The sequence below is a fragment of the Phocoena phocoena genome, chromosome 1 (assembly GCF_963924675.1).
Source record: "Phocoena phocoena chromosome 1, mPhoPho1.1, whole genome shotgun sequence".
Lineage (NCBI taxonomy): Eukaryota > Metazoa > Chordata > Mammalia > Artiodactyla > Phocoenidae > Phocoena > Phocoena phocoena.
Genome location: NC_089219.1, coordinates 15,914,373 through 15,926,768, shown reverse-complemented (window position 1 = coordinate 15,926,768; position 12,396 = coordinate 15,914,373). Strand labels below are relative to the sequence as shown.

General features: G+C 37.3%; 1 protein-coding gene across 3 annotated transcripts in view; it reads left to right on the top strand.

Annotated features, from left to right (window-relative positions):
* The window catches only part of HP1BP3 (heterochromatin protein 1 binding protein 3), a 35,466-nt gene extending 23,375 nt beyond the window's left edge, over window positions 1–12,091 (top strand). The window contains exons 9-13 of one of the 3 annotated variants that reach the window (XM_065879402.1): window positions 1,743–1,833; window positions 6,539–6,698; window positions 8,342–8,453; window positions 9,727–9,840; window positions 10,305–12,091. In XM_065879402.1, the coding sequence (XP_065735474.1) occupies window positions 1,743–1,833; window positions 6,539–6,698; window positions 8,342–8,453; window positions 9,727–9,840; window positions 10,305–10,599 (772 nt within the window). In that variant the 3' untranslated portion in view covers window positions 10,600–12,091. Of the gene's footprint in view, window positions 1–1,742; window positions 2,000–6,538; window positions 6,699–8,341; window positions 8,454–9,726; window positions 9,841–10,304 lie in introns of those variants that run through there. The other 2 variants (XM_065879410.1, XM_065879416.1) reach the window with 2 other exon arrangements.
* Window positions 12,092–12,396: the final 305 nt, after the last annotated feature.

Sequence of the window (12,396 nt, the reverse complement as noted above, 5' to 3'; positions counted from 1 at the left end):
ATAGTTATTATGTATTCATCATCTCTTAAATTCCTTGAGTTTAGTGACTAGATCTAAGTGTTTATTCCTGCATAACCATAATAAATACTCAGTAAATACTTGTGGGGTGAATGACTTTGAGTGTGTTTTGGGTTATGGCATAAATCATATTTGTCCTGAATGGAATAGCACTGGCTTAGAAATACTTGGATTGTGATTTGGTGGAGAGGGAGTTTCTTCATTTGGAGTGTCAGGATGTACAAGATTTGATAGCATGGTTTCTGCTCTTTAGCATCCTGTTAGAACAGGGGATCCCCTCCACCCTTCTACCCCAAACATGTGGATAATGTAATTAATAACTCTAGTGTCAGCTCGGGCTGTAATGTTTAGTGGTTGGAGAAAAGATTCAAAATTTCTTCTCCAAACAAAAGTATCAAAGCTCGATAAATCACCTCAAGTGGTAATAGTTTGGCCCTCATCATTCTGCCCCTCAGTGGGCTGCCAAGTTGTTAATCTTTTCAACTTATCAAGTAATCAGTTTCAGAGAAGTCTCATGATTTTCTGCTCCTTGGGTGCTATTCTAGTAATTCTGGGGAGGTGTGGCAAAACACATCTCTTAACTTTTGGGTTACGATTAACCCTTTCTTCAGATGTCCTGTTGTTGGCCTGGGTGTATAGCTTTCCATTTTGTCTTGTTCCGTACCACAGACCCCTTTAAGCCCTAAGTCAACTTGATTGATTTCTCCCTGCACCTGACATTCTTCACCCACCGTTCAGACCATTGCTCCTTGACAGAGCAGCTCTTGCCTCAACACTTTGTTCTTATGTGTTTCTGTGCTGTTTTTGTTTTAATATTTTATTTTATTTACTTATATTTTTTTTGGCTGTGTCGGGCCTTGGTTGCAGCACACGGGCTTCTCTCTAGTAGTGATGTGCAGGTTTTCTCTCTCTAGCATGGCACGCAGGCTCCAGAGCCTGTGGACTCTGAAGTTTGCGGCACACGGGCTCTCTCATTGAGGCGCACAAGCTCAGTAGTTGTGGCACCTGGGCTTAGTTGTGGCATGTGGGATCTTAGTTCCTGGACCAGGAATCAAACCTGCATCCCCTGCATTGGAAGGCGAATTCTTTACCACTGGACCACCAGGGAATTCCTGTTCTTATGTTTTTAATGATATTTGATTTCTTCTTGCCTGCCATTTGGTTTTGATGACCTAGTTTTTTGTTTTTGTTTTTGCTTTTTTTAATACAACCCTCTTAAGGCAGAGGTACTATGTTAAAAACAACCTATTTTCTTTCTCATGGAATGTGTTTTATTAGGCTGACCTTAGATACTGGTTTGTAAGAAACAACTCCATTTTTTGTTAATGCGTATGTACTTTTAAAAAATCAGGAATTTTGCCGCAGAGAATATCAGAATTAGATGGGACTTTAAAGATATCCATTCTTTGCTTGAGTACAAAGTTTGGTTGCTTTTGTAGTCTGATGGTAAAAAAGAGGCTTTTGGAGTACCCTGGCAAGTTGGAAATTGGTTCTGTATGGTTCATGGTTCTGTATGTACAGGTAATGACTTAGCTTCTTTGCTTGAAGAAAAAAGAAATACCACTTACTAAGGGTGCCAACAATTTATTACTTTACTGTTTTAACAAAGTACTACACATATAATAGCAATCAGAACTTTAGTTCTTTAGAATAACCCTGGTTCTGTTTTCTTCAAATCTTACCTTCATTAATATATTTATTGTTATTTTATGTTTTCTCTGCAGGCCTCAGCTGTTGAAGAATGCTCTGCAGAGAGCAGTAGAGAGAGGCCAGTTAGAACAAATAACTGGCAAAGGTGCTTCTGGGACATTCCAGGTTAGAGGCTAAAAAGGCTTGGTTGTAGAGAAGTAGTTCTCAAAAGTTGTGGTTTCAGGACCTCCTTATACTCCAAAAATGTATTGAGGGCCCCAAGAGGTTTTGTTTATGTGGGTTATGCATATCAACATTTACCATATTAGAAATCACAACTGAGGAAAATTTTAAATATTAATTCATTTAAAAAATAATAAACCCATTGCATGTAACATAAATAACACTTTTTATGAAAACTGTATTTCCCATGGGACTTCCCTGGAGGTCCAGTGGTTAAGCCTCTGTGCTCCCAATGCAGGGGATACGGGTTTGATCCCTGGTCAGGGAACTAAGATTCTGCATATGCCACGTGGCACGACCAAAAAAAACCCCTGTATTTCCCAAAATAAAAAAAATTTTAATGAGAAGAGGGTTACTATCTATTACGTTTTTACAAAAGTCTTCACTGTCTAGCTTAATAGAAGACAGCTGGTATCTGTTTTAATATATTTTGGGTTACATCTATGAAGAAAATCCAGCTCACACAGGAGTACAGTTAGATAAATGTGGAGTATTTTAAGATAATTTTCAGGTAGAGGTTGATACTATTCTTTGATAGTAAACCAAAACTCAACAAATGATAGTATTTTGTAATAGCTTTATTGAAGTATGATTTATACACCATAAGATACAACCATTTTGTTACAATGTATAATTCAGTGATTCTTAGTCAATTTACAGTGTTGTATAACCATCACCACCGTCCAATTTTAGAGCATTTCCATCACCCAAAAAAGATCTCTTGGGCCCGTTTGCATCACTCCCTGTTCCCATCCCCATCCAACCTGTTGATCTATTTTTTCTCTGTATAGATTTGCCTTTTTACATATTTCATGTAGGTAAAATCATACATTATGTGGTCTTTTGTGTCTGACGTCTTTCACTTAGCATAATGTTTTTTTAGGTTTATCCATGTTGCAGCATGAATCAGTACTTCATTCCTTTTATTGCCAAATAGTATTCCACTGTATGGATCTGCCACGCTTTGTTTATCCATTCACAAGTTGGGTTATTTCCACTTTTTAACTATTATGGTTAATGTTGCCTGTGAACATTTAATGTCCAAATCTTTGTGTGGATATACATTTTTATTTCCCTTGGGTATATAAGTAGGCGTGTGGACTGCCTGGACTATATGGTAAATTTGTTTTAAGAAACTGCCCAAGTGGCTGCATCATTTTGCATTCCCACCAGCAATGTATGTATAAGGGTTCCAGTTTCTCCTTATCTTTGCCAACACGTTTATTGTCTTTTTTAAATTATAGCCACACTAGTGAGTACAAAGTGGTGTCTCATGGTTTTGTTTGGCATTCCCCTAAGACTACTGATGTTGACCATTTTTTCATGTGCTTAATGGACATTTATTTATCTTCTTCGGTAAATGTCTATTTAGATCCTTGGTCTATTTTCAAAATTGAGCTATTTGTTTTATTATTGAGTTATGAGTTATATAACTAGATACAAGTTCCTTATCAGATATACGATTTGCAAATATTTTCTCCTGAACCCATGCTTTCACTTTCTTAATGGTGCCTTTTGAAGCACAAGTGTTTAATTTGGATGAAGTCCAGTTTATCATTTTTTTTAATTGCTTGTATTATTGGTGACATATCTAATAAATTATTGCCTAGCTTAAGATCAGGAAGATTTACTCCTATATTTCTTTTAAGAGTTTTATGGCTTTAGCTCTTACATTTAGGTCTGTGATCCGTTTTGAGTTGTTTTGTTTATGGTGTGAGGTAGGAGTTATAAATTCATGTTTTTGCATGTGGACATCCAATTGTCCCAAAACCATTTATTGAAAAGACTGTCCCTTTCTCACTGAATTGCCTTCGTACCTTTATCAAAACTTAATTGACCATGAGTGTAAGGGTTTATTTCTGGATTCAGTTCTGTTCCATTGATCTGTATGTGAATCCTCATGCCACGATCACACTGTCTTGATGACTGTAGCTTTGTAGTAAGTTTTGAAGTTGGGAAATATAAGTCCTCGACTTTTTCTTTTTCAAAAGTATTTTGACTATTCTGGATCTTGTGCATTTCCGTGTGAATTTTAGGGTTCACTTACCAATTTTCACAAAAAATCCAGCTAGGATTTTGGTAGAGATTGCATTGAGCCTATAGATCAATTCGGGAAGAATCACTGTCTTTACAATGTTGAGTTTTCCTATCCATGGACATTCACTGTCTCTTCATTTATTTAGATCTTTAACTTCTCTCAGCAGTGTTTTTTAGTTTTCAGTGTACAGTTCTTATATTTCTTTTGTTAAATTTATTCCTAAATATTTTACTCTTTTTCCATGCTATTGTGAATGGAATTTTCTTATTTTCATTTTAAGATTGCTCATTGCTAGCCTATAGAAATACAGTTGGTTTGTCTTTTGATCTTGTATCCTGTGACTTGCTGAACTCATTTACTAGTTCTAGAGTGTTTTTTTCTATAATTTTTTTTTTTAACTTTTATTTTATTTTTGACTGCTTTGCGGCTTCATTGCTGCATGTGGGCTTTCTCTAGTTATGGTGAGCGGGGGCTACTCCTCTTTGTGGTGCACAGGCTTCTCATTGGGGTGGCTTCTCTTGTTGTGGAGCACGGGCTCTAGGCGGCACGGGCTTCAGTAGTTGTGGTGCACGGGCTTAGTTGCTCCGCGGCATGTGGGATTCTCCTGGACCAGGGCTCGAACCCGTGTCCCCTGCATTAGCAGGCAGATTCTTAACCACTGTGCCACCAGGGAAGCCCAATTCTAGAGTTTTTTTGTGGGTTCCTTGGGATTTTGGGGTGGATTCCCTAGGATTTTCTACATACAGGATAATGTCATCTGCAAATAGACCATTTTACTTCTTCCTTTCCAATCTGGATGTCTTTTTTTTTTTTTTTTTTTTTCCTCCATGCCTGATTGCACTGGATAGAACCTCCAGTGCAGTGATGAGAGTAGATGTCTTCGTCTTTTTACCCATCTTAAAGGGAAAACATTCATTCTTTCACCGTTAAAACTGTGGGTTTTTCATAGATGCCTATTATCAGATTGAGAAAGTTCTCTTCCGTTACTGGTTTGTTGGAAGTTTATTATGAATGGCTGTTGGATTTGTCAAATGCCTTTTCTAAAACTCTTGAGATGATCATATGGCTTTTGTCCTTTATTCTGTTAATACGATATTACATTCATTGATTTTGTGGTATTAAAGTATGTTAAAGGTGCCATGTGGAACCTGAAACCTTATCAGTGAACTTGTTGTACTCTGTTACCTTAAAATCCTTTGGTCTGTCTTGAACTTTGAGTGTATCTTTTAACCATAATTTTATCACTTGGTCATTTGAAGAATAGTAGTTCATTGAATTATGCAGTTTTTAAAATATTGGCACATTTCATCAAACAGTAACAAAAATCATATTCATTAATATCGCCCACTGATCTCATCAGAACAACGTTTAAGTATTGGGAAATTATTGTGCTCGTGATGGTAGATACAAGTTTTCCACAATTTAAATTTTCTCTTGAAAAGTTGAACTTATCATTGGCAACAAATACTCTTAGTTGTTTTCCTTGATATGACGGGCTCACTTAATTCATTTTCAAGAAAATGACTACCAGATACCCAAGTCTGATTAACCATAGTTTATCTATTAATTGTTCCTTCAAATAAAAAGGATATTCCATGAAAAATGCAGCTAATTCAGCTCACAGCTCAATCACTAGGTGCTTTTCCTTGAGACTGCCACCATCCCTCCAGATGCAACTGACATGCTTTATAAATTCTTCTCACTTTGCCCCATCAAAGTATCAAAAAGACATGATTGGAGTTGAGATTTAATAAAATCATTTTTATATCAAGGACATTCCTAAGTGAAACTGGGTTTTTTTTGTTTTTTTTTTTTTCTTTTAACCATGAGCGTATAGCAGTAAAGAATGCAGTAACTACTGGTACATTTTTGTGCCTCCACAGGTAGCAGCGGTTTTACCCATCATTGTTTTTCCACCATTAGTGCAAATGTCATCACAGTGAAAAAGGCAAATCATATCTTAGTATTATTATGAAAATAGTTTTAACCTTGCAGATCCTCTGAAGGGATCTCAGGAACCCCAGGGGGCTTGTGGACCTTTCTTTTGAGACTCACTATTGTAGACCATACCTCAGTTTGTCCTTTAACCTTTTTGCTTATTGGTGCTAACCTTTGTTCCCCAGCCTTTTGTCCTTGAAGTATGTTATAGAATTTTCTTTTGTATGATACCCTAAATATTTATCAAACTTTTCCGTTGCCATTTTCCTTAACAGGGTTAAAAAGGCTATTTATTATTTTTATAAATACTCCATTTTTCAGATTCAGAAAAAAGGAAGTATTCTCAAAAGTGTTAATTTATTGGGGTCATAACAAGTTAACCTCCTTATTGGAGTAGAGCTGTCACTCTCTTTGGGTTAGGTTGGCTTTTGCTATTTTCAGTTGGATGGAGGGGTGGATAGAAGGAGGAAATATCCCTAGGAGGGTTGGGACTCCTCAGTTAGGTTGAATACCTGAAGAGTGGGAAGAGAAAGTCCCTAACCTGACAATTTATTGTAAAACATATCTGTGCTGATGCAGGAACTCCGACCCACCTGGTGCAGAGGAGTCTTGTCTTGACCTGCTTTGGGAGAGTGTTGTCTTGATGCTTTTCTCTTCCTCCTTGGAAAACAGCTGAAGAAATCAGGGGAGAAACCCCTGCTTGGTGGAAGCCTGATGGAATATGCCATCTTGTCTGCAATTGCTGCCATGAATGAGCCGAAGACCTGCTCCACCACTGCTCTGAAGAAGTATGTCCTGGAGAACCACCCAGGGACCAATTCCAACTATCAAAGTAAGACTCAGGCTTGAGCACATTTAACGGGGATCCAGGGGATTGTCTTGTGAAAGGATCCCTAGAGATCATGCTGTTAATGAAAAAGCACTAACTACTGACTGAAAACCAAGAGGGAACAACTTTACAAACTTTATTATTTACAAAAAAAGAATCAAGACTTATCCTTGATGTACAGTGTCTGCTGAGGATCAGAATTTGATTTTACTTTGCTATATTTTTCTGATATTTATTTTTATTATAATAGAGACAGATTTCTAGGTTCGAAACACCTCTCAAGTATAGTATCTTTTCACCTACTTCTGAATGTTTACCAGAACATCTAATATCACCCTGAAACCAAGCCATTGTTTTAAAATACTTACCACTTAGGTTATTTCTTATTGACTTAAGCCCTAAACAGAAAATACTTCTTTTCAGTAAAGTATATTTACCCTGTCAGGTGGTGGTTTGAGATTAGAAACCTTGCCTTAGCAGCATTATCTCATACAGATTAGTGAGAGTGTATATTTTCTCGGTGAACTATGAGAGTAGGCACAATGATGTAGGGTGAGGAATATGAAAATTAAGTAACAGAAGATACAAACTAGAATATACTGTTTTAGATGAAAAGCTAATTTTGAAGTCTTTTTTTTTTAAATAAATTTATTTATTTTTGGCTGCATTGGGTCTTTGTTGCTGCACGCAGGCTTTCTCTAGTTGCAGCGAGCAGGGGCTGCTCTTGGTTGCGGTGCGTGGGCTTCTCGTTGCGGGGCACGGGCTCTAAGCGTGCGGGCTTCAGTAGTTGTGGCTCGCGGGCTCTAGAGCACAGGCTTAGTAGTTGTGGTGGTGTGGTGCACGGGCTTAGTTGCTCCACGGCATGTGGGATCTTCCTGGACCAGGACTCAAACCTGTGTCCCCTGCATTGGCAGGTGGATTCTTAACCACTGCGGCACCAGGGAAGCCCTTGTATGGCTGTTTTTTCTCTTTCTTTACTTAAGGTATATACTGTGTTTAATCGTGCATATTGACCCTGTAGATTATTCTGTGGTTTTCTCTTTTGACCAAGTGTTGTAAGAGAAGATGAATTTGGTTATTAACCTTTCCAGTGTCACTAATAATTGTGGCAGCTATTTATTTGGACACTGACTCACTATAAAATGTATTTTCATGTGTTTTTATATGAAAGATGAGAACTGGTGAGGCCTTTGGGAGCCATGATAGTGTTTTGTTACTGTTTGCTGATTCTTGAGAAATTGGTTTTCTCTTTATAGATATCCTTCTAAATGCTTATCAGTACTTACAGGCACTCAGTAGATGTTCGAATGAATAGAAATGAGAGATTGAGTTTTAAGTTGGCTATTAACCATTTATGTACGACTGTAGGGCAAGTCATTAGCCACCCTTGGCTACTATTCCACTTTCTGTGCAATGAGGAATTTGACACAATGGTCTGTAAAGTCTCTTCCCATTATAATTTAACTCTTTACAAATTTATGGACACTTAATAATAATTTAGTGAATTAGTTAAAAATCCCTGTGACCACAAGGGATTCACTTAGCACATGTCAGGACAATAAATTGATGTATAACTGATTGTGGTTGAGGGAATTATCAAATCTGAATAAATAAGTACTTTCTTCATTTCTGAATTTATTGTTCAGTGCATTTGCTGAAGAAAACCCTACAGAGATGCGAAAAGAATGGGTGGATGGAACAGATCTCTGGTAAAGGATTCAGTGGCACCTTCCAGCTCTGTTTTCCCTATTACCCCAGGTAAGCACCTAGCCCATAATGTGAAGTATTGGTCATTGCAAATTTAAAATCTGACTCCAGATTACAGGTTTGGCTTAACTTATTTTGCCCTTATTATTGTTATACTGAACTGAATATACTTGAAAATAAAGACTACTTAAGGCAGTATTGTTTTAGAGCTGAAGGTTTTCATATAAGAACAGGGGGATTGGGGCTGTCCTGCTGGAACTTACTGTTAGGCGCGTATTCCTGAAATCAAGCGTTGAATTTTCTTTGAGATTCTTGGCCAGTCATTTAGATGTTCATTCCTTCTAATAAAGAATAAAGTACGTGGTAATGACAGGAAGATTATTAGAGGATTATATATGTTTTAATGGTCCAGCACCACGTAGGGAGAGCACTGGCTACTTCTAAGATTCCTAATCTGCCTCTTCATACTATAGAGACAAGGCTATTTATTTGAAAACTTGTCTCTTTTTTTTTTTTTTGAAAACTTGTCTCTTATACATATTTATTCATCTAACCAAAAAAAATGTATTGAGCACCTCCTATGGACCAAGCATTTTTCTGTGTACCCATGCTTTCACCTTCTTACACTTTCGTTTCTAATAAAGTGCCATGACATGTACCACTAAAACCTATTTCAGCAGTATAGTGTAGCTTTCTTACATTGTTCTTTGTGCATAAACATAAGTGTTACTTGATTGAATGTATATTATTTGAGTTTCCCAAATGTTTAAATATTCTCAAAATCATGCACATACAGTGTTATAATTTAAGGACTTATTAATCAGTGGGATCAAGTTTTCTACCATTAAGGACAAAGAAAATTTAGAATATCCTTGCTGAGTTTCTCAAAAACTTTGAAGAGATTCAGGCTTTATGACACTTTTGAGGTCTTTTGCCAGTATCGTAAAGGCAGAAAATATATACTGCTGTGTAGGCTGTTCACCGCTGTATAGACCATTCACTGCTATATATTCAGTGGCTGATAACAGTGCCAAACACATGTCAGGAGCTTAAATAATTGTTTACTAAATAAATGATGGAAGTATCAGTTTTATTAAATGGAGGGAGGAAGGGAATGGGGTATGGTCTGGGACTTTTATAGATTTGTCATAACTTCATATGTTTGTTCAAAATAGGTTAAATTGTACCTGATATTTGTAACCGAACTTGACATAATTGGGGAGGGTGGGAGGAAGTGGGTTATGTCCAGGGAAGAGCATATCTAGGTTCACATTCTTTTCCTTGTCCTGATGGGACTTCTCTTTACCTTTTTTTTTCTTACTAGCCCAGGAGTTCTGTTTCCAAAGAAAGAGCCAGATGATTCTAAAGATGAGGATGAACATGAAGATGAGTCATCAGAGGAGGACTCTGAGGATGAAGAGCCACCACCTAAGAGAAGGTGGGGACGTGTGGAAAACCCTTCTTAGAGCTGAAAATGATAGCACTAGGAGAGGCTGTGAAAAGTGTGTTAACAGTTCAGGATCCTTCTCAGATTCTTTGTGTAACATTTGAATTTGTCTTGTTCTTGAGCATTTAGAGGCTCTAAACTTGTGAAACACTGTGAATATGTAATAACTCTTTGGTCAAACCTGTGTGTGTGTGTCCATAGTTTGGTTATTTGAAGAAAAAGAATTCCATATTTTTCTAGGAAAAACATGGAATTATGTGTAGACTTCAGGAATTGGTTGAGTTTTTATACAATTTTAGTAAAGCCTTTAGGTAAAAAGTAATAACCCACATTCCTCTTCTTAACCTAGGTGACTTCTACCTTTGCTATTTCTTTTTTGGCAAAGTATCTGGTCATCCTGGTGAAGTGAATCTCTCAAGTACTAAGTAATTGCCTTTGCTCTTTGGTTCTCACAGGTTGCAGAAGAAAACCCCAGCCAAGTCGCCAGGGAAGGCTGCATCCATGAAGCAGAGAGGGTCCAAGCCTGCACCTAAAGTCCCAGCTGCCCAGCGAGGGAAAGCTAGGCCCCTGCCCAAGAAAGCCCCTCCTAAGGCCAAAACTCCTGCCAAGAAAGCCAGACCCTCGCCCCCAGTCATCAAAAAACCTAGTGGTAGCTCTTCAAAGAAGCCTGCAGCCAGTGTGAGAAAGGAAGTGAAATTGCCTGGCAAGGGCAAGTCCACCATGAAGAAATCTTTCAAAGCAAAAAAGTAAATTTTATAGGAAGAAAGGGTATCATGGTGAAATTCAAAATCTTATTTTCTAAGGTCAGTGTGCATTTGTTTTAGTTCGATGCTTTTAAAATTACATTTTTTTCCTCCCCTATGAACATTATGGGGAGGGAATATAAATAAACCAGTTTAGCCATTTGTTAGCTTTAGGTGCTCTTCTTGGTGCCTGCCCCTCCCCCCGCACCCTCCCTCCCAGTCATTTTAATTTCTGCGATAATTCTGGACTTCCCTGAACTGTATAATCTATACTTGTCCTTTTTTCTCCCCCCACCCCAAGCCTCTTTCTTTTTTTATGGTCAGCTTTGGCTTTTTTTTTTTTTTTTTTCTTCCAGTTTTATCTAAACAGTTGCGAAGATTTTTATATTTGTTAGAAAGCATCAAAAATGGGATGCTAGTCAGGTGCTGGAAGTAAAAAGGAGGCAGTATAGCACTGACTGAATCATAACGCCTCCTGCCTGGAGACTTCAGTTATAGCTATAATAACTAATCTTATTTATAAAACCACTCCACTAGCCCCTTCTCTCCAACTATAAACACAGAGATGTCTTAGCTTTGGAAATAGGCCAAAAACATTATGATCTCATTCAATTCTGAAGATGCACGACTCCTTTGGGCCCCTTTTCACATTGATCAATTTCTAGGTATTTTTCATTGACCCCTGGGCATTGCATTCCCTCAAAAGCAAGCACAAGATCTCTCTACCACTTGTTTTTTGACGGAAGGGGAAATATAGGAACATACTGAATTTGTGATTTCTGGCGTCACCTGTGTTACCAAAAATCAAAACATATAAAATCTTCTTGATCAAATGTTTAAATATATTTTTTAATATTTGGAGCATAAGTTGTCACTTCCTCTTTGCCTTTTTTATAAGGAAATATTGGAGAGTTATACCATTACTAATGTAGAATTATTAAGTGGAAAAACATACAATTTGCTAAAATAAACTGTGGGTTTTTCCCCCCCTTTCTTTCCATAGCACTTTTGATAACAAGCAAGTGGCTTCCTTTTTGAGTTACTTAAAAAGAGAAAAGAAAAAACAAATGAAGCCCGACTACCTAACCCTTTCTTATTTGTATTTGTTTTAGTATTGTGAAGTTGTGTTAAATAGCACTAGCTTTCTGAGAAATATTGATTTCTGGTTATCATTTATCTTCCCTGTGGCACTTGACATTTTAATTGTCTTAAACTTTTTGGTGTACATCTTCTGGCCCCTTGAGTGCTGCCAGAGGCGAAAGATGTTTGTTTAATTCATTCCATTTGCATTGTCTCCTGGGATCCCATCTGCAGCCTGAAGTGTGGCTGGGAATTGGACTTGAGAAGATTGGCTTGAATTAGATCCATAATCAATGTGTGATCCCATCATGAGTTTATTGGAATTTGTGTTGCATGTAAGGCAATCTTTCCTGTTGTAAATCTTCCTTTTTTTATGTACATATATTTTGAAAAATATGAATAAACATGAAATTTTAAAAGCTGCTGAACTGTAGCTTATATTTAAAAGTTTCCAGTATCCTGGAAGTAGCCTTTCCTTATCCTCTGAAGTAGCCATAAGTGTTACACTTACTTTGAGTCTTTTCCACTCCACTCCTTGCATTAGCCACCATCCATTTTCTGTTTAAATACAAGCTCCAGTTTATTTGCTTTTTGAATTTTTATATGGATGGTAAATGTTTCTAACTACATTGAACCTGATTATTTAATGCATAAGAGATTTTTAAAAATCATTTTGTATTTTATTAAGGTCCTTGTCTTCAAGATCATAAATTCCAGTTTTTCA